General features: G+C 36.7%; 2 protein-coding genes across 2 annotated transcripts; both read right to left on the minus strand.

The window, feature by feature from the left end:
- Positions 1-9,812: 9,812 nt before the first annotated feature.
- Positions 9,813-10,310, minus strand: LOC133296707 (uncharacterized). The gene has a single exon (XM_061495762.1). It carries the CDS (start codon positions 10,308-10,310, stop codon positions 9,813-9,815), a length of 498 nt encoding a protein of 165 aa, XP_061351746.1.
- Positions 10,311-11,913: 1,603 nt separating this feature from the next.
- On the minus strand, positions 11,914-12,632 carry LOC133296695 (kunitz-type trypsin inhibitor-like 1 protein). The gene has a single exon (XM_061495750.1). It carries the CDS (start codon positions 12,620-12,622, stop codon positions 11,996-11,998), a length of 627 nt encoding a protein of 208 aa, XP_061351734.1. The 5' UTR covers positions 12,623-12,632; the 3' UTR covers positions 11,914-11,995.
- Positions 12,633-18,333: the final 5,701 nt, after the last annotated feature.

An 18,333-nucleotide genomic window follows, 5' to 3' on the forward strand; every position in this document is an offset into this window, starting at 1 on the left:
TGGACCCGACGAGGTCGACCTGGGAATGGAGCAGGGTTTTAAATCACAGATTCCTATACACACAAAATAAAAATGTGTTCCATCTTTTTTTTCTTTACTCCTCTTGCCTATAGTCCCAGTCATAATATTATCTCCGTTATATGAGATAATTCTTCTCATATAACGTGAAAAAATAATTTTCCTTTTATGTCATCGGTGTTTGTTAATGGTTAAAAGTTCACCTCATGTTCCTGCGAGCCCCGCGCCAAAAAATTCTAAAAAACTTTGTGGCTTTTAGTACCTTCGAATAAATACAGATTTTGTGGTACTTTTAATATTAAATATTTTTCCCGAAGGAATCTTAGCTTGTATTTGTTTAATTTTCTTAACCAATATAGAGCATACCAAAAAACAAAGGTGTGATTTTTTTAATTCAAAGAACGATTTAAATAAGTTCTGTTTAGAATATACCAAAAATCAACAAATAAAGTGGCCATTTAGCAAAATTTATCTACCAATACATAGTATACTAGGTGAACTATGTTAGAAATATATTGTAATTAGGGTTTCCTTATTTTGTAATTAGGGTTTCTTTATTTTGTATTAGGTCAAATTACATTAGGTTTGGGCTTAGCCCATTAGTCTGTTTATATATTGTACAGCCTTCATCAGTCAATACATACAGATTATTTCAATGTTCCTCTATTTTCTTGTTATTTAACATGGTATCAAGAGCCTAAGGAACTTTGAAATTTTTTTTTTCCGGTGAACCTACTGTTCATTGTCTTTTAATTTATTTTTTCCAGAACTGTCTCGATGTCAGTTTTTGATACGCTTTTTCTTCCGCTTTCACGTTCAGGCTGCTGTCTTCGTCAACCACCACCGTCCGGTGGAGTTTTCCGGCAAACCACATACCGGCGTGCTCGTCTTGGAAGCGCGATCCCAACCGCACCGGCCGCACCTCCATCGGAGCCCTCACGCGCCCACACGCGCGCGTGCAAGCTTTGGTTATCCTCTCCCAAGGCGACGAGTGGAAGCGTGTGGGACCTCCTCTCCGGCCGCGGCTGGTGGCGTTCTCCTCGTCTCCCTGTGACGGTTCTGGATCTGGTCCTGGTTCTGTGTTTGGACTTCGTTTTGTGTTGACGTCAAATTCCTCTTCTACCGGTTAGTTGTGTGATCTTCCTTTTTTGATTATTTTTTCTCTTAATTATGGACCCTCTTGTCTCCAATGACTCTGGTACTCCGGCTGAGAAAAAGTCGGACTCTGCTATTTTTTCAAATTATATCCTTGCTCCGTTGAGTGTGGATAAATTGGATGGTTCCAACTATGATACTTGGTCTTCCGATCTGCGACTTTGGTTGGATGGGCAGAATTATACATCCCATCTCACCACTAAGGCTGAATCTGTGGCGAAAAAGGAGCGCACACGGTGGAAAATGATTGATGCTCAGCTGTGTAGCCTCATTAAAGCTACTCTTCATCCGTCTATCAAGCATATTTTTCGACCTGCTGTTACTTGTGAAGCTATTTGGAGTCAGGCAAAAGCTTTTGTGACTTGGTGGTCTGAGAAGCAAACATCAGGTCCTACTGCATCCATTGCTCCCATTGGTAATTCTGGTAATTCTTTTGCTGGCATATCTCAGTTGCACTCTATTGGCCCTTGGACTCTAGATTTTGGGGCTTCTGATCACATTTCTGGTAATAAGTCCTTATTCACTTCCCTTTGTACTACTGGTTCTTTTCTCACTATTACTATGGCCAATGGGTCTCTAGTCCAATCAAGGGGGATTAGCACGGTTCTTCTTTTACCTAATTTATCTCTGGATCATGTTCTATATGTTCCCGATTCTCCTTTTAACTTACTTTCTGTTAGTCGGTTGACCAAATCCATTGACTGTGTTGTTTCTTTTACTAAAACCTCTGTCATCTTTCAGGATCGGAGTTCGGGGAAGGAGATTACCAAAGGATGTGAGTCTCACGGCCTCTATCAACTAGTTCCCTCTTCTTCAGCCTGCTCCACTGTGGATTCTCCTCTTACTATCCATGCTCGTCTGGGCCATCCTAGTCTTACAAAGCTTCAGAAGATGGTTCCCTATTTATCGTCTCTTTCTACTTTAAATTGTGAGTCTTGTCAGTTTGGGAAACATACTCGTAGTACGTTTCCGATTCGTCTTAGTCGTCAAGTTGGTTCTCCTTTTTCTGTGGTCTACTCTGATGTTTGGGGACCAAGTCGTCATTCTTCTACTTTGGGTTTTAAGTACTTTGTTACTTTTATTGATGATTATTCCAGATGTACTTGGTTATTTTTAATGAAAAAGCGGTCAGAGTTGTTTTCTATTTTTCAGTTATTTTATAATGAAATAAAAACTCAATTTGGTATTCCTATTCGTACTTTTCGTAATGATAATGCATGTGAATACTTATCTCATCAATTTCAACAATTATTTTCATCTCATGGCATTCTTCATCAAACATCTTGCCCTTATACACCTCAACAAAATGGTGTAGCCGAGCGCAAGAATCGCCATCTGGTTGAAACCACTCGTGCCTTGTTAATTGATGGTAATGTTCCATACACATTCTGGGGTGATGCTATACTTACTGCATACTATCTTTTTAATCGCATGCCATCATCTGTTCTCAATCATAAGGTACCTCACTCTATTTTATTTCCTCATCAAGCTTTATATCCTTTAACTCCACATGTGTTTGGTTCTACGTGTTTTGTTCATCATCTTGGTCCAGGTTTGGATAAATTAGCTCTCAGATCTCATAAATGTATTTTTCTGGGATATCCTCGATCTCAGAAGGGTTACCGTTGCTACTCTCCCACTTTACATCGATACTTTATCTCGGCGAATGTCTTCTTTTTTGAATCAGTTCCCTTTTTTGGAACCTCTACTACTCTTGTGGATACTGATTCTGTACAGTCGTCCTTCCCAAGTGACCTTATTTACCTTCCGTCTTTACTCGTCCATGTTTCTGACTCTCCTTCTATCACCTCTTCTGTTGATGAGATCGAACATAGTTTGTCAGATGTATCTGTGGACTCACATTCAACTGCATTTCCTCCAACGACTTTGGTCCCACCTTCGGATAGTGACCTTCCCATTGCTCTTCGTATGGGTACTCGTGATACTCGCCCTCCGGCCAGGTATACAGTCAATATTAGTTATCATCGTCTTTCTCCATCATATTTTGCTTGCCTTTCCTCTTTGTCCTCTGTATCTGTTCCTAAGACCACAGGTGATGCACTTTCACATTTGGGATGGAGACAAGCTATGATTGATGAAATGAGTGCTCTTCATCATAATGGCACATGGGACCTGGTGCCTCTTCCTTCTGGAAACTCTGTGGTTGGTTGCAGATGGATTTAAGCTGTTAAGGTTGGACCTGATGGTCAAGTGGATCGTCTTTTTCTAGCTTTGTGGCGAAGGGTTTCACTCAGGTCATTGGCCTCTCTACCAACTGGATATCAAGAATGATTTTCTTCATGGTGATCTTGAGGAAGAAATTTATATGGAGCAACCTCCTAGATTTGTTGCTCAGGGGGAGTCAGGTCTTGTTTGTCGTCTTCGCAAGTCTCTCTATGGCCTCAAACAATTTCCAAGAGCTTGGTTTGGTTAATTTAGCAGTGTTGTTCAACAATTTGGCATGACACAGAGTGCAACTGATCATTCTCTCTTTTATCGTCATTCTGCTTCTGGATCTATTTATCTGGTGGTATATGTGGATGATATTGTCATCACAGGCAGTGATCAGCTTGGGATCACTCGATTGAAACAACACTTATGTCATCATTTTCAGACTAAGGATCTTGGGAAACTTCGATACTTCTTAGGCATCGAGGTGGCCCAATCTAAAGCTGGTGTTGTGATATCTCAGAGGAAATATGCTCTGGATATTCTTGAAGAAACTGCTCTTTTAAATTCAAAGTCTGTTGATACTCCTATGGATCCAAGTATCAAGCTTCTACCAAATCAGGGGGAGCCCTTTTCAAATCCTGAGCAGTATAGAAGATTGGTTGGAAAATTGAACTACCTCACAGTCACTCGGCCTGATATTTCCTTTGCAGTTAGTGTTGTCAGTCAATTTCTCAATTCTCCATGTCAAGAACATTGGAATGCAGTCATTCGTATTCTTAAGTATATCAAGGCATCTCCTGGGAAAGGCCTTGAATATGAAAATAAAGGTCATGATGAAGTGGTTGGGTACTGTGATGCTGATTGGGCTGGTTGTCCAACTGATAGGAGATCTACTTCTGGGTATTGTGTCTTTTTGGAGGCAACTTGATTTCCTGGAAAAGTAAGAAACAAAGCGTAGTTGCTAGATCAAGTACTGAAGCAGAATACCGCTCCATAGCGACTACTACTTGCGAGCTTATCTGGCTTAAACAGCTTCTCAGAGAACTTAAGTTTGGAGACACTGGACAGACAACTCTCATTTGTGATAATCAAGCAGCTCTACACATTTCATCAAATCCAGTGTTTCATGAAAGAACCAAGCATATAGAAATAGATTGCCACTTTGTTCGAGAAAAGGTTCTTGCTGGTGAAATTAAAACTAGCTTTGTACCCTCTAATGAGCAATTAGCAGATGTGTTTACAAAATCTTTGAGGGGCCCTCGAATAGAGTTTATATGTAACAAGCTTGGTGCATATGACCTCTACGCTCCAGCTTGAGGAGGAGTGTTAGAAATATATTGTAATTTGGGTTTCCTTATTTTGTAATTAGGATTTCTTTATTTTGTATTAAGTCAGATTACATTAGGTTTGGGCTTAGCCCATTAGTCTGTTTATATATTGTACAACCTTCATCAGTCAATACACACAGATTATTTCAATGTTCCTCTCTTTTCTTGTTATTTAACAAACTATTTTGGAATGAGAGCAGGATTTGTATTTCTTAAGGGTGTAGTATTTCAATGTATGGAGGTTTAAAGAGATAGTGGTATAGATTAAAGCTCAAGGAAAATTATTGTAAACAATCACAATGGAGGCTATGAAAGGAGGAGGTGTGTGTGAAAGCTATGGTGGCTCTAAAATTGGGCAAAATAATAGCTCATAAAAGTATATAATATCATGTGCTCCTCTGAGAGAGAAGAATGACTTGTGCAGATGGAGAATATTCTTTAATGATAATAAAAAGTGAGTCAAAAATTGTTAGCCTAGGTCTCACTCGTGCTGTGAGACACTAGCTCACCATTGTACACTTAAGATGGGAAGCTATGCAGGGGAAGTGAAATCCCTTGTTAAGCCTTGGACGAACGAGCCATCCTTATTGGACTTATGTTGACTAGCAATAACAGAAACCCCTAACTTGATAATTTGCGAAATCAAAATTCCAAAATGTATGGCAACTTAGTCCGTACGTAGTGTGCAATGTTCTCTAGATGGATACAATGGTATGGTTGATCGGTCACAAGCCTTCAGGCTGATCTTCATGGCTTGTTAATTCCTCGTGGCGTATGGTTAGAGGTCGTCTTTGACCAATAGGTGAGTTCGTGTTCTAGTTAGCTGTCATTCATGAGTTTAGAGGAGAATGCTTGTGCATTTTTTGATCAGTTTCTCTTTCTTTTTATATGATTTTCTCTTCCTAACTATCTTGTGTAGATCACTTGTTGATTTCCTCAGATGTGTCTGTTAGCTTATGTGTCATGTATTTTAGTAGCTGATTGTGGCCTCATGTTGTTCAACCACTAGGATACATTATATTCCTCATTTTTTACACCGTATCATGAACTATTTTGGCAGTTACATCCTTTTTTTGACGGGGCCGTTAATTCGAATTAGCTTTCGATCTAAAAATCTTCGTTGTTTCTTTTTCATTCCCTTCCTTCGAGGGTTTTTCATATAGTCAGTACTTGTTGATTTCTTTTTTTTTTCTTTTTTCTTTTTAAAAATGACAAGCCACATCATCTCATGGATTAATTCACAAATTAGGGTGGTTCAGCCCATTTCAACCATTGATTAAATAGATTATGTTTGGTAAATGATTTTTTCAATTTAATTAGTGGTCTCGAATTCGAATCCTTGAAAATGGAATTGTGTTAAAACTTAGTAGAAAGAGTTGTGTGGTTCATGTGATTCTATCTGACTTGAATCGGATTAATCGATGAATAATAATAAATAAACCTTACTTTTAAATGGGCTTACAACATGAATAATATAGTCATGGGTTAGCATGAGCTAGCCTGCAAGCTTCCATGCTTTTACCTAACTTTTCTTTTTGGTAATATAGAGGGGGGAACCCCGAAAAACAATCAAGTCAACACAACCTTACGAAAATTACAAACCAAAAAGAAATCTGCCAAATACAAAGGCCAAATAGCAGGGGGAGGAGAAGGAAAAAAACATAAGTTATTCTCCATATGACGATCCAATGGGTACTTGGAGAGCCAGTCAGCGCAACTATTACATTCATTGTATGCATGTACTAAATGAACCTCCCAATCCTTTTGTAACCAAGCTCGAATGCGAGTCACCAAACGAGACTCTCGAGCTACTATACCATTCTTGGTGAGTAAAGTGATAACTCAACTAGAATCACTTTCTAATAAGCAACGCCTCCAACCACCAGCCCAAGCCACTTCAAGAATTTTGAGGGCGCCCCATAGTTCAGCAACAAAAGCTGAACATTGACCTATATTATAAGCCAAGCCTTGAATCCATCGGCCTGATTCATCCCTGATGACCGCACCACAAGCAGCCCCACCACCAGCACTCCTAGCTGCCCCATTAGTATTTATTTTTATCCATCCTGTCTCCGGGGGAATCCAACAAACAGAAATAAAATCATAAGTCCTTCTAGACTTTACTCCATAACAGCTTGTCCAAGCTTGAGAGTACTCCCTTACTTTCTAGGCTATAGTTTCAACTTTATATGAGTACCAATCAAATTCACCACCGTGGATAATATTATTTCTCCAAATCCAGGCAATGCAAACAGTCACAATAAACACCAAAGACCAAGAAGCATTAAATATCATCAGTGAATCAATTCTCAAATTCAACGAAAGCCAACTTTCCAAATCAGCAGTAAAGAATTCACTTACCAGTTCAGGCCATAAAAGATCTAACCAGACATTTTTTATTCTTCTACAACCTCTGGCCATATGCAATATGGACTCCTCATCACTGTTACACAACGGACAGGTAGCAGTGGACAGATTTAGAGTTGACAGCATCTTCCTGGTTGGCAGCTGGTTGTGTGTTGTCTTCCACATAAAAAAACTGATTTTGTTTGGCCCTCTGAATTTCCAAATCTGAGACCACACGTTGTTCACTTGAGAGATTTCCTCGGATTGATTTTCCATAGCATCATACGACTGCTTGAATGCTACCCCACTAGGACCAGGAAGGTTCCACAATAATCTATCAGGCCCATTAGATTCATGAGGTGGAAGGTGACTTCTAATTACCTGGATTGTTTCCTGCGGAAGGAAGCTGGCCAATTCTATGCAATCCCAAGATCCATCCTCTGTCACAAATTCCATAACCTTTCTTCCAAAACTTACCTGGGGAATAGGAGCAGTAGCTTTACTAGCCAAATTACCTTCATGATCTAACCATTTATCCTCCCAAAAATCTATAATAGAACCATCCCCAACATCCCAAATCAATCTTGGTTTCAGCTTATGCCATATAGCACACATGAATTTCCAAAGCCAAGAATGGCCAGTCTTCGGAACGAACCCCTCATGAACATTATCTGTATGGATATGCTTAGCCTTCAAGACTTTTGCCCAAAGCTGATCTGGTTCATTAAGGAAATTCCAAATTAATTTTCCCAAAAAAGATTCATTCATGATAGTCATCTTTCTAAGACCCAAACCACCTAAACTTTTTGGCTTAGTAATATATCCCAACTAATAAGATGCATTTGCTATTTATTCATCAAATCACCCCAAATAAATGACCTCTGAAGATGTTCCTGTTCATTGCAGATCGTTTTGGGAAGCATGTTGCTTTGCATATTATAATATGGAATAGTGGACAAAACTGATTGTGTCAAGATCACTCTTCCTGCTTGTGAAAGAGACTGGGCTTGCCAACTATGCAATCTCTCTTTCACCCTATCTACAATACCAGCAAACAAATTTTTAGTCACCCTCTCATGATTGATCATTGATCCAAGATACTTACCAATATTTGAAACTCGCTTAAAACCACTCTCTTCTGTGATTTTATTATCAACATCCTCAGGAGTGTTTTTAGAAAAATACACACTGGTTTTTTGATCACTAACCTTTTGACCAGAGATGTCACCAAACAAACTCAGACAACGGAGAAGAATATGCAATTGCTCCTCACTAGCTTCCAAGAATAACATAAGATCATTAGCAAATAATAAGAGAAATTTTGGGTCCACTCTTCCCAGCTCTTATTGGTTTCCACAACCCTCCATTGACAGCAGTGTCTATAATATGAGTAAGTTTCTCCATAACAAGGACAAAAAGATAAGGAGACAAGGGGTCTCCCTGTCTGATGCCTCTACTAGGCTGGAATTCTTCTAACAAATTACCATTCCAAACCACACTGGTTTTAGGGGAGGTCACAACTGACATTATGAGCTTAGATAAACATTCAGGAATCTGAATTTCTTCCAATACTAGTCGAATAAAATTCCAATTGAGACGATCATAAGCCTTCTCAAGATCCACTTTTACTGCCATAAAACATCTCTTCCCTCTCATTTTCCTCATAGAGTGAACTAATTCCTGAACAATAATAATGTTATCTTGAATATGCTGTTGAGGTACAAAACTAGTTTGAGCAGGAGAAATAACTTTTGCTATAATTGGTTTTAAACGGCTAACAATTAATTTGCTGATAACTTTGTAAATCACAGGACAAAGGGAAATCGGCCGAAATTGGCTGATATGTACAGGCGTCTGGATTTTGGGGATCAAAACAAGAAGAGTAGAGTTTATAGATGCCAGAAGCTCAGGATAATTCCAAATCTGATGAACCATTAAATAGAGTTGTGTTTTGACCATCTCCCAATTTTTCTGATAAAAAATCGCAGGGAATCCATCAGTACCTGGAGCTTTGAAGCCTCCCATGTTGAAAATTGCTTGTTTTATTTCCACCTCATTTGGAATCTTGCTAAGATAAGTTTGGTCACTCGAAGGAATAGTTGGCCAAAGATTCCCTGACGAAATCCATCTTCTCTCACAGACATCTTCAGAAAATAAAACTTTAAAAAAGTTGCACGCCATAGTTTTAAGCTCAATAGAATTCGACACCCACACTTCACCATCATTCTTGAGTCTAAGGATTTTGTTCGAATTTCTCCTTACCACAGTACTAAGATGGTAGTATCTTGTGTTTCTATCCCCATCCATTATCCATTTTTGCCTAGACTTCTGGAACAAAAAAAGCTCCTCCTCAAGAAGCACTTCTAACAGAATACTCTGACATTTTTCTTCCAAAATCTTCAAGAAAGAAGAGTCATTTTGTTCTCTATTTAGTTGAATGTTGGCAATTCTCTTCATAATGACACTTTTTCTCCTATCAATATTGCCAAAAATTTGCTTATTCCACTCCCTGATATCCGGAACCAACCTTTGGAGCATGTACGGTAAGTCAAACCCATAATCCCACTTAGCTTGCAGAAAATCTTTAAATAAATGGTGCTCTTGCCAAGCAGCAAAAAAATGAAAAGGCTTCTTACCATTATTTCTATGGTCCTCAAACCACTTTACCAGAAGGGGATTATGATTAGAAAACAACCGAGGGAGAGATGAGACTTTAGCTTCATCAGACAACAATCTCCACGCAATGTTGGCTACCACTCTATCAAGCCGTTTATAAATTCTTCCCATATTACCTCATTTAGGGCCTTGCCAGGTAAAAGGTGAGCCATCACACCCCAAATCAGCAACCTGGCACTCATTAAGAATAGATGCAAACTTAGCACACTTTGAAGGATCAACTGCTACACCCCCTTTCTTCTCATGAGAGTAAACAATTTCATTGAAATCACCACCTAAAATCCAAGGACCCGTTATAGTGTCACTAAGATTATGCAAATCATCCCATAGCTTTTCTCTTAAATTCTGGGTAAGGCTTGCATAAACAGCATTAAATTCGAAAAACTGACCAGAAGGAATTTTGATTCTGCAATGGATGAATTGGGAAGATTGAGATACTGCTACCACTTCTGCCTTCTTTGATTGCCACATAATCCATATCCCACCAGCAAACCCTTGAGCTTCTTCTACTATAAGACTATCAAACCCCAATTTTTTCATCAATTTCCTACACACTTCACTACTAGTTCTAGGTTCCAACAGAACAACAACATCAACAAAGTACTTCTTTACCATAGTCTTAAAAGCACCACCAAGTTCTCTCTTAGCGACCCCTCTGGTATTCCAGATGATAAAATTCATCAATAACTAGGTTGCATATCTGCAGGATTTAGGGGAACCTGCACCACCTTCTCCTTTTGCAAAAAGTCTTCTTCATCTACACTGAAATCTAGTTCATTCACCTCTTCATAATGACTTCTGTCCTTTACCATTGGGTCTGGTGGTTTTGGATCCAAAACACCACTAGCAGAGTTATGAACACAACCCTCTGCACTAGAACTCTGCCTCTGAAAGTTATTGTTGGCAGAGATAGGAGGAGGACTGCCCACATAACCCGAAGTTTCTGCTTTTACCTAACTTTAACCCTTTATAAACTTGTGAAATGGTAAAGCGTATTTAATGGAGGTTTAAAATCTGCTATTTTCACATTAGTCCACACAGTGCATCATGCTCACTCTTTCTCTCTCACACAGATGATAATATCAAATTTGAGCATAAGAGAATGTACAAAATGAAAAACGCTGCAAAGCCAATTTGTTTCCTATGATACGGTTGCCTCTGGTTTGTGTGCCTTTCCTATAGAATTTGAATGTAGTATAAGATAAATGTTTGATCAACTTAGGGGGCAATTGCCCCTCTAACTCCTCCCTAATCCGCCACTGGTGAAGGGTAAAAGTTATAAAAATTAGAGTAAATATCTTTTTTGGTCCTCAGCAAATTTCACGATGCACATTTTAGTCCCTAGCAAATAAAAATATCCATCGTGGTCCCTAAGAAATTCAAAATGGACCCATTTAATTGAAATCGTGGTCCCTCACAAATTTAAAAAAGACCCATATTAGTTCCTCAAAATGACTAAAATGGGTCCATTTTGAATTTCTTAGGTACCACGATGGGCCTTTTTATTTACTAGGGTTTAAAGTGGGCATCGTGAAATTTGCTGAGGACCAAAAATGATATTTACTCTAAAAATTATCAATGTATATATTAACAAAGATATTCAAAAAAAATAATTTATGGAGATATTGAGAATACTCTTTGCTTAAGTGGCAGGGTTTCTAACGCAATCATGTACTTTAAATACATAAATAGTTTAATCCAACTGAAACTATATATATGGAAAGTCCTCGATAAGTATGACTAACTAGTATGATATAACTCAAGTTAAGAATCAGGAACTATCACTGTTGACTCCTAATGGATAAGTGATATCAGCGCCCTGTGTTGTCCAACAATAACCTTTGAATTTAAATTAACTAGGCTAAATTTTATTAATTTTTCAAACTATGCACATAACTTGAACTAATTGCACTCAACAAATGGGGGGAAAAGCATCTAATCTCCTAAACTTTTACTCACTCACAAGTATTCAACCCTATTTGATGTATAGTTGGTGTAAGGAGAGAATATGAGAATGGATCTAGTTATGTCTCATTTTTACATTATTATGTCATATGAGAAATTTCAATCATTCATTAAGAAATTATGGATCACAATTTTAATGATAAAATTTATAAAAAAAGAAAAGAAAAGAAATGACCATTTTAAATGCAGATTGTTGCTTGATTAACGAATGAACATAATATAATCATATTAAAATGAAAGATTGAGGATTTATTTGTAAATTCCAGCGACAATATATACATCACAATAAGTATTATTACACCAATTATTATTCAAAGCTAACATGGAGATTTTATTCAAACTATGAAGCTTCCAGTGCCATCAGCATCTAAGAACACAATTTGAAAGGGGTCATCATCATCAGTGATCAGGATCAAACGCCTTCCATTCTCATCATCGTACCTCCCAATATCAGAACAAACATCAGTGATTGTGGGACAGAACACAAGCTTGTATCCCAAATCATATTTCTGAATATTAAAGGTACCATTTAGGATCTGCTTTCCTAGATGGTCTTCAACACCACCAATACCAACCCATTCTCTAGGGAAATCATCAACAACCACCACCCACTTGGATGATTCAGCACACTCAGGCTTCTCTTCAAATGCAATATCCAATGGTGTGCCTGTAAAAATAATACCAGTGCTTACTCCTGGTATGCTGAATTTCACTGGCAAGCCATTGATAACCTCAGAATAATCTTGCAATACAGTAACTGAGCAATTTGAGTTCCCAGTTTGACCAAGTCTTACTCCACCACCTGCTGCACCAAATATAGCTGGTAAAATATAGAATCTTCCAGAAGGGAAAATGGGGTTTCCATTTGTGTCCGTCACTTGTTCAGCTTGTGAGAAGGCTAATGGAAGGTTGGTGATTAAGGCAAAGAGGAAGAAAAAGAGGGTAAGTGATGCAGGCTTCATGGTTTATCAATGATGCTGCTATCTGACTGTATGTTTTGATGGCTCAACCTCTCTATTTATAGAGTTGTTCTAAGAGTAGCTTGTGGATCTAACATTGCATAAGAAGTAGGAGTTTATCAACCGATCCAAACCGATTCAAACCACGGTGACCGAACTGAAAAACTGATAACCGAATAAACCAAAAACCGAAAAATCGAAAACCGATTAAAAACTGCAAATTTTAATTGGATTGGATCGGTTTTTGGATGGGTTGATGAAAACCGATCCAATATATTGATTTTCCTCTACCTACTTGGATTTTTCCCTAATCATAGCCTAAAAATTTCTAAACCCAAGACCCATTAACCCATCAACTAAACCCAAGAAAAAATCTAGTCACATCTCATCAACAAAATTTTATCTTTATAGAGTTTCTTATCTCATTGCCAAAAAAAAAAACTATATTATAGTTTATTAATGTTTTGTATTTCAAAAAAAAATACATTTACGAAGCCAATTATACAAAAGATATTATTTGCACAATAATCATGAAATAAGTTTTAGAATTTTTCGAAAACCGAAAACCGATCCAATCCAAACCGAAAAAAATTGGATCGGATCGGATCGGATTTGAAAAAAAATCAAAATCGAATGGATGATTATATGATCAAACTGAAAGGATTGGATCAGATGATTTTTACTTCCAAAATCGATCCAATCCAAACCGAGAACACCCCTAATAAGAAGTCATTAATATTAATAAAAAATGTACATATATGTAAAGAAACTATTATATTATAAGTAAGGGATAAGATTTTATATCTATCTTTTTTCATGCATATATTATAGACTCTGACTCTAATATCGTTATATTAGAATTTCAACTGACTTTTATCATTTCTCTCTTAGAGTAGGTATGGAAAAAGGTATTGGAGAAAGGATAAAAGTTCGTTGAGATTCCGATCTAACGGTATTAAAATAGAGTAGACAGAATAGATATGAAAAAAAAAATAAGCAAAATATCTTATCCCTAAATATAATTATGTAAATTTTGATGTGGAAATACTAATGTAAACAAAAAAGTGTAATGTATGGTGAAAGTTGTGAAATGAAAAGATGCAGAGCATCTGCCAGCCATAAAGATATTAGAGTTAGTAAAAGTGGTACATTGAGCTAGCCGCCCACATGGAAAATGGTACAAGGGCTGTTAACTCAATTGAAAGTGAAGTGAAACATATATAAAAGTAGATACACATAGAGGTGGATAGCTATTAGATAAGGTAGCAGGACTTTGTTGCTATTTGCTGCCTAGCTACGCCAGGACTCCTTCCAAATTTCTTTTCTCCTTAAATGACTCTTTGTCTTCTTGTTTCAAATGTTTTTTTCTTCATAAATAAATATTCCCTGGTAAACAACTATTTGTATTTTTTGATTTTGGATTCTGTGTGCTATGAAGAAAGGTCAATATGGAAGGCTGTTTCATTGGTGTGTTAAAGCTATCAAAGTGATGCTGTGAAGTGTGAGTCAATTGCTCTTATCAGACTGTTAAAAGTATTGGGTTTTGATGTCAGCTAGTTATCTTTCGTCAACAACTAATATATTACTTTACGGGAAAAGTGTCTATCTTTTTAAATGACTTAATTTATATTTTTTCACTCTCACAAAAAGGTGGGACTTAGAGGTGAAAGTGGGCTGGGCCAAGCTTTGCCCCAAAAAGCCCAAGCCTACGTCAAAAAATTTTAATTTGGTCTGGCCCAAGCCTAGTATGAGTCTAACTATTAGCCTGGTTTGACCCGTTTTTAAAAAAACAAATGGCCTGGCTAGGCCCGTTAGCCTGTTAATTTTTAACTTCCAAGCAGAACCATGAATCAACTTTACAAAGTACTCAAATTCTGTTGCTACACCAAAAATCATAATTTCAACGTCCAAACAAAATCATGAATCATAACAGAACTCATACAATATGCATTTAAGTCATTTTCAAAAGCAAAATGCTCAAACTAAATAACATATATTTCATCAGATCCAACAAACAAATCCATACTATGTAAATTAAAATAACTACATGAATATAACAAACACATCATGATGCTTGTAGTAAGAATAACATCTCCCAAAAATCTTTTAATATATTCATATACACAATCTAACATGTTGAGATGTTGGTTCCTCCTATATAAGAAATAAAGTAAGATTTCTATTAAAATATAATCGAATATAATTAAGTTATAAATAATTGCAAATTGATTAAATTTGTATCTTTTTTTTTTCTTCAAGGCATACTTACTATATTTTATTTTATTTAAAATAAATAGTACAATATAGGCTGGCCTGTAGGCTTATAGGCCTAGCCTTTTGAAAGTGGGCCTACGGCCTTTTTATTAAACAGGTTTTTTTAAGGTCCGAGCCCGGCCTATTATACAAAATATACTAAGTCAGGCTAGGCCTTTTTATTAAACAGGTTTTTTTAAGGTCCGAGTCCGGCCTATTATACAAAATATACTAAGTCAGGTCTAGCCTGATGTAGGCCGAGCCGTAGGCCCCTATAGGCCGGCCCGGCCCAGTTTCACCCCTAGTGGGACTCATATCTTTATTTTTTGTCAACTATCTCTCTTCCTTTATTTATCTCTTTCTCTTTCTTAAAATAATACAATTTTACATCCTTTAAAATGACATACATTTTTCCCTTAGCTTATTGTAAGTTTATATATTAAGACATGTAACGTGTTTTTTCTTTAAAAAAAAGGTTGAGTTTTTTATTTTTTTTATGATATTAATTATCCAACAAATTAGCTCTCTCTGATATTTTCATTACTTTGGCAGGAGAAGGGGTCTGAACCAAAAAAATTTATGAGAATTGATGAGAAAAATAAAATTTAAGCTAACTTAGGTATCTATAATAATCTTTCACATGTGGTCGTAGATTTAATTATGAATTAATAATTTTAATCATGTTATTGAGGAATAATTATAAGAAAAGTAGAAGAAAAAGAAATAAAATCACATTTAGTGAAAAAGGAGTTAAAATGGTAGTTAAGGAATAAAAAAGCGAGTAAATAAAGTTACTCAAAAAATAAAAATAAATATGAAAATATTTTCAAAAAAACATTCTGGACTAGTGTGCAAAGTTGAAATTAGAGTTTAGTGAGCAGGATAGATAAGTTTATACTCATTGGATAAAACAACCTCACTTAAGTACAGACAACACTCTCATTCTCCCTTATTTCTTCTTCCTCGTCCACATCAGCTCCTCCATGGCATAAAAGCTTGTGATTTTTTAAAAAATCATAAGTCTCTCATTTCTCAACGAAATGCATATGTTCTTAAGCCAAAACCACTTCAAATCTTCTCCTCTTTCTAAATCATAACTCATTTTCGGTTGGGGTTTATTGTGAAGAGATATCCTCATCCAAAGATTTTGTGGGTTGTTTGAGAGGTTCCCGCTCCATGGAAGCTTGAAAGGAGTTGCTCTCATCGTTTTAGGGTGTTGTGCGGTGAGTTTCCAACTCTTAAACTCCATTTTCTTGAAATTTGTGAATTTAGGGAGATGATGAATAGTGACCATAAGAAAATTGATACTTTAGGACATTAATAGTTATTGGTTGTTATTGTTTCATGTTGTAGAGTTGATCCCAACGTTGTTTTGAGCAAATTCCACGAATTGGAATCCACATTCTCTTGAGTTGGAGATTTGTGAATTTTCCATATTGAGGTAAGTCATGGTATAGATAGCTAGAGAGTGATTTGGACATGGCTCACTTTGTTAAATATGTTTGGGATTGGTTCCCGTAAAAGGAAAAATTATGAAATGGCCGTTTGGGACACTTTGATAAATTGGACTAAAAAATCAAGTGTAGGTTTCTTGTATGTGTAGTCTTGAAAATTAAACGTGGTAGCCTAGTATATAGGAATACTGATTGTCTTCACATCTTGGAACTAAGTTGTGACTTTATGAGAGATTGTGACTCTGTGGACATAAGAATTATTGGAGGACACTGCTTGCCAGGTAAGCTTTCGGTCTTTGGGGTTAATCCCCCGTTTGTTCCACCAACTCCGAGGGAGGGTTGTGGTTTGATATGATATGTTAAAAATAATTTGTTACATGTTGCATGTATATATATGTATATGTACCACACAAGACGGTGTTTCCTTATACATAGTATGAGACGGTGTTTCCTCATACTGTATGTTGCAAGATGGTGTTTCCTTGCGTAATGCATACTTGTTATATTCTCTAGCCAGTAGGATTACATTATTGCACACTGCATTGTCATACATATTCTGCTGCATGCATGGATTTTTATACTGTGTTTATACCAGAAGTGAGCTTAGGGGTGGAGGAGCCCTCCAAGGGTCCCTAGCTTACTGAGGTAATTATATTATCTCATCCCGCGTTATGGGGATCACCATTTCAGGTACAGGAGCTGATGGTGCTGAGGCATCGCATGGCAAGAGGCCAGATGAGATATACTACTTGACATGATTGTCAGGGTCTTGTGGATATTAGATTTGTACCTAACGAACTTTATTTTGGATATGTATATATACTATGTTATTCTTTTGGAGAGCATAGGGAGTGTCTATGCCATGTCGATAGTCTGTATATATTGTTAGTGATGCATGATTAGGTCAATGTTACTTATTTAATTGCATCTTTTTTGTTTATTTGATGTAATTATATAAGTAACATCATGGATATTATTTTGAGACCTGTTGTGATTATGAGATAGCTTATGCCATGGATGGCTGGGCAATAGGGTGGATGCCTGGATTATATTATACTGTCAATCAGGTTAAGATTATCATGATGGAAATTATTCACAGTGGTCCAAAATACAGAAGAAATGATGTCCGTTTTATTTTGGCCATGGAAGTAAAAATGTTTGCAATACATAAGGAAAAGAAAAGAAAATTTATTTAGTTAGCTTCCGCATTAATTAAATTGAACATGATGTGCTTACTATCATATGAATGTTAATTTACCGGCTGCAGACGAAGCGTTACAGTATCGATACATAACTAAATTAGAAGAACCCTCCATAATTATTTTTTACATGAAGAATAATAAAGATGAATAAAAAGGACAAATAAGCCAAATTTATATTATATTATCCCTTTTTAAGTCTCGAAGGTAGTTTAAAATAAAGGTTTGCTGAACTTGAGGGGACGATGGCCCCTCCCTAACTTTACCCGTAACAGATAAAATATCTAATCTTGGTTATCAAAGGTTCTCTCAGGAACCTCCTCCTCAACCGTTTGTCCCTCCTTATCTCAAATGGCATTCTCCAGGTTAATTTTTTTATTTTTTATTTAAAGGTGGATAACCTGCAGCCATCGAATTACTTACAACCAAGATAAATCCTCTCATATTTTATTTTATAAGAGTGAGAGAATTTTAATAATATAAAAGTGAATCAACGATAATTATTTTATATCTATTTATTCTAATATATTTTTTCTTATAACCATTAATCATCTTTTATCCATTACAATTCTTCCATATAATATGATCATATTAAATATCATGTTAGGGGATCCAGTGTGATATGCAACATGGTTGTTTCTACTTAAATTGTACAAGGAGCTAAATAATAGCGGTCTAATCAAGCACAGAGGATAATTAAAAAGGAACAAAAATTAAAAGACTACCTATGGGCCAGTGACGATTGGGCCCTACAGCCCATCTTGGCCGTTCTGTTAATGGCCCAATGAGCCCAACTCTCTCACCTTCG

Source organism: Gastrolobium bilobum, unplaced genomic scaffold (genome assembly GCF_033153095.1).
Source record: "Gastrolobium bilobum isolate Gb01-03AN ecotype WA unplaced genomic scaffold, APGP_CSIRO_Gbil_v1 utg6129, whole genome shotgun sequence".
Classification (NCBI taxonomy): Eukaryota; Viridiplantae; Streptophyta; class Magnoliopsida; order Fabales; family Fabaceae; genus Gastrolobium; species Gastrolobium bilobum.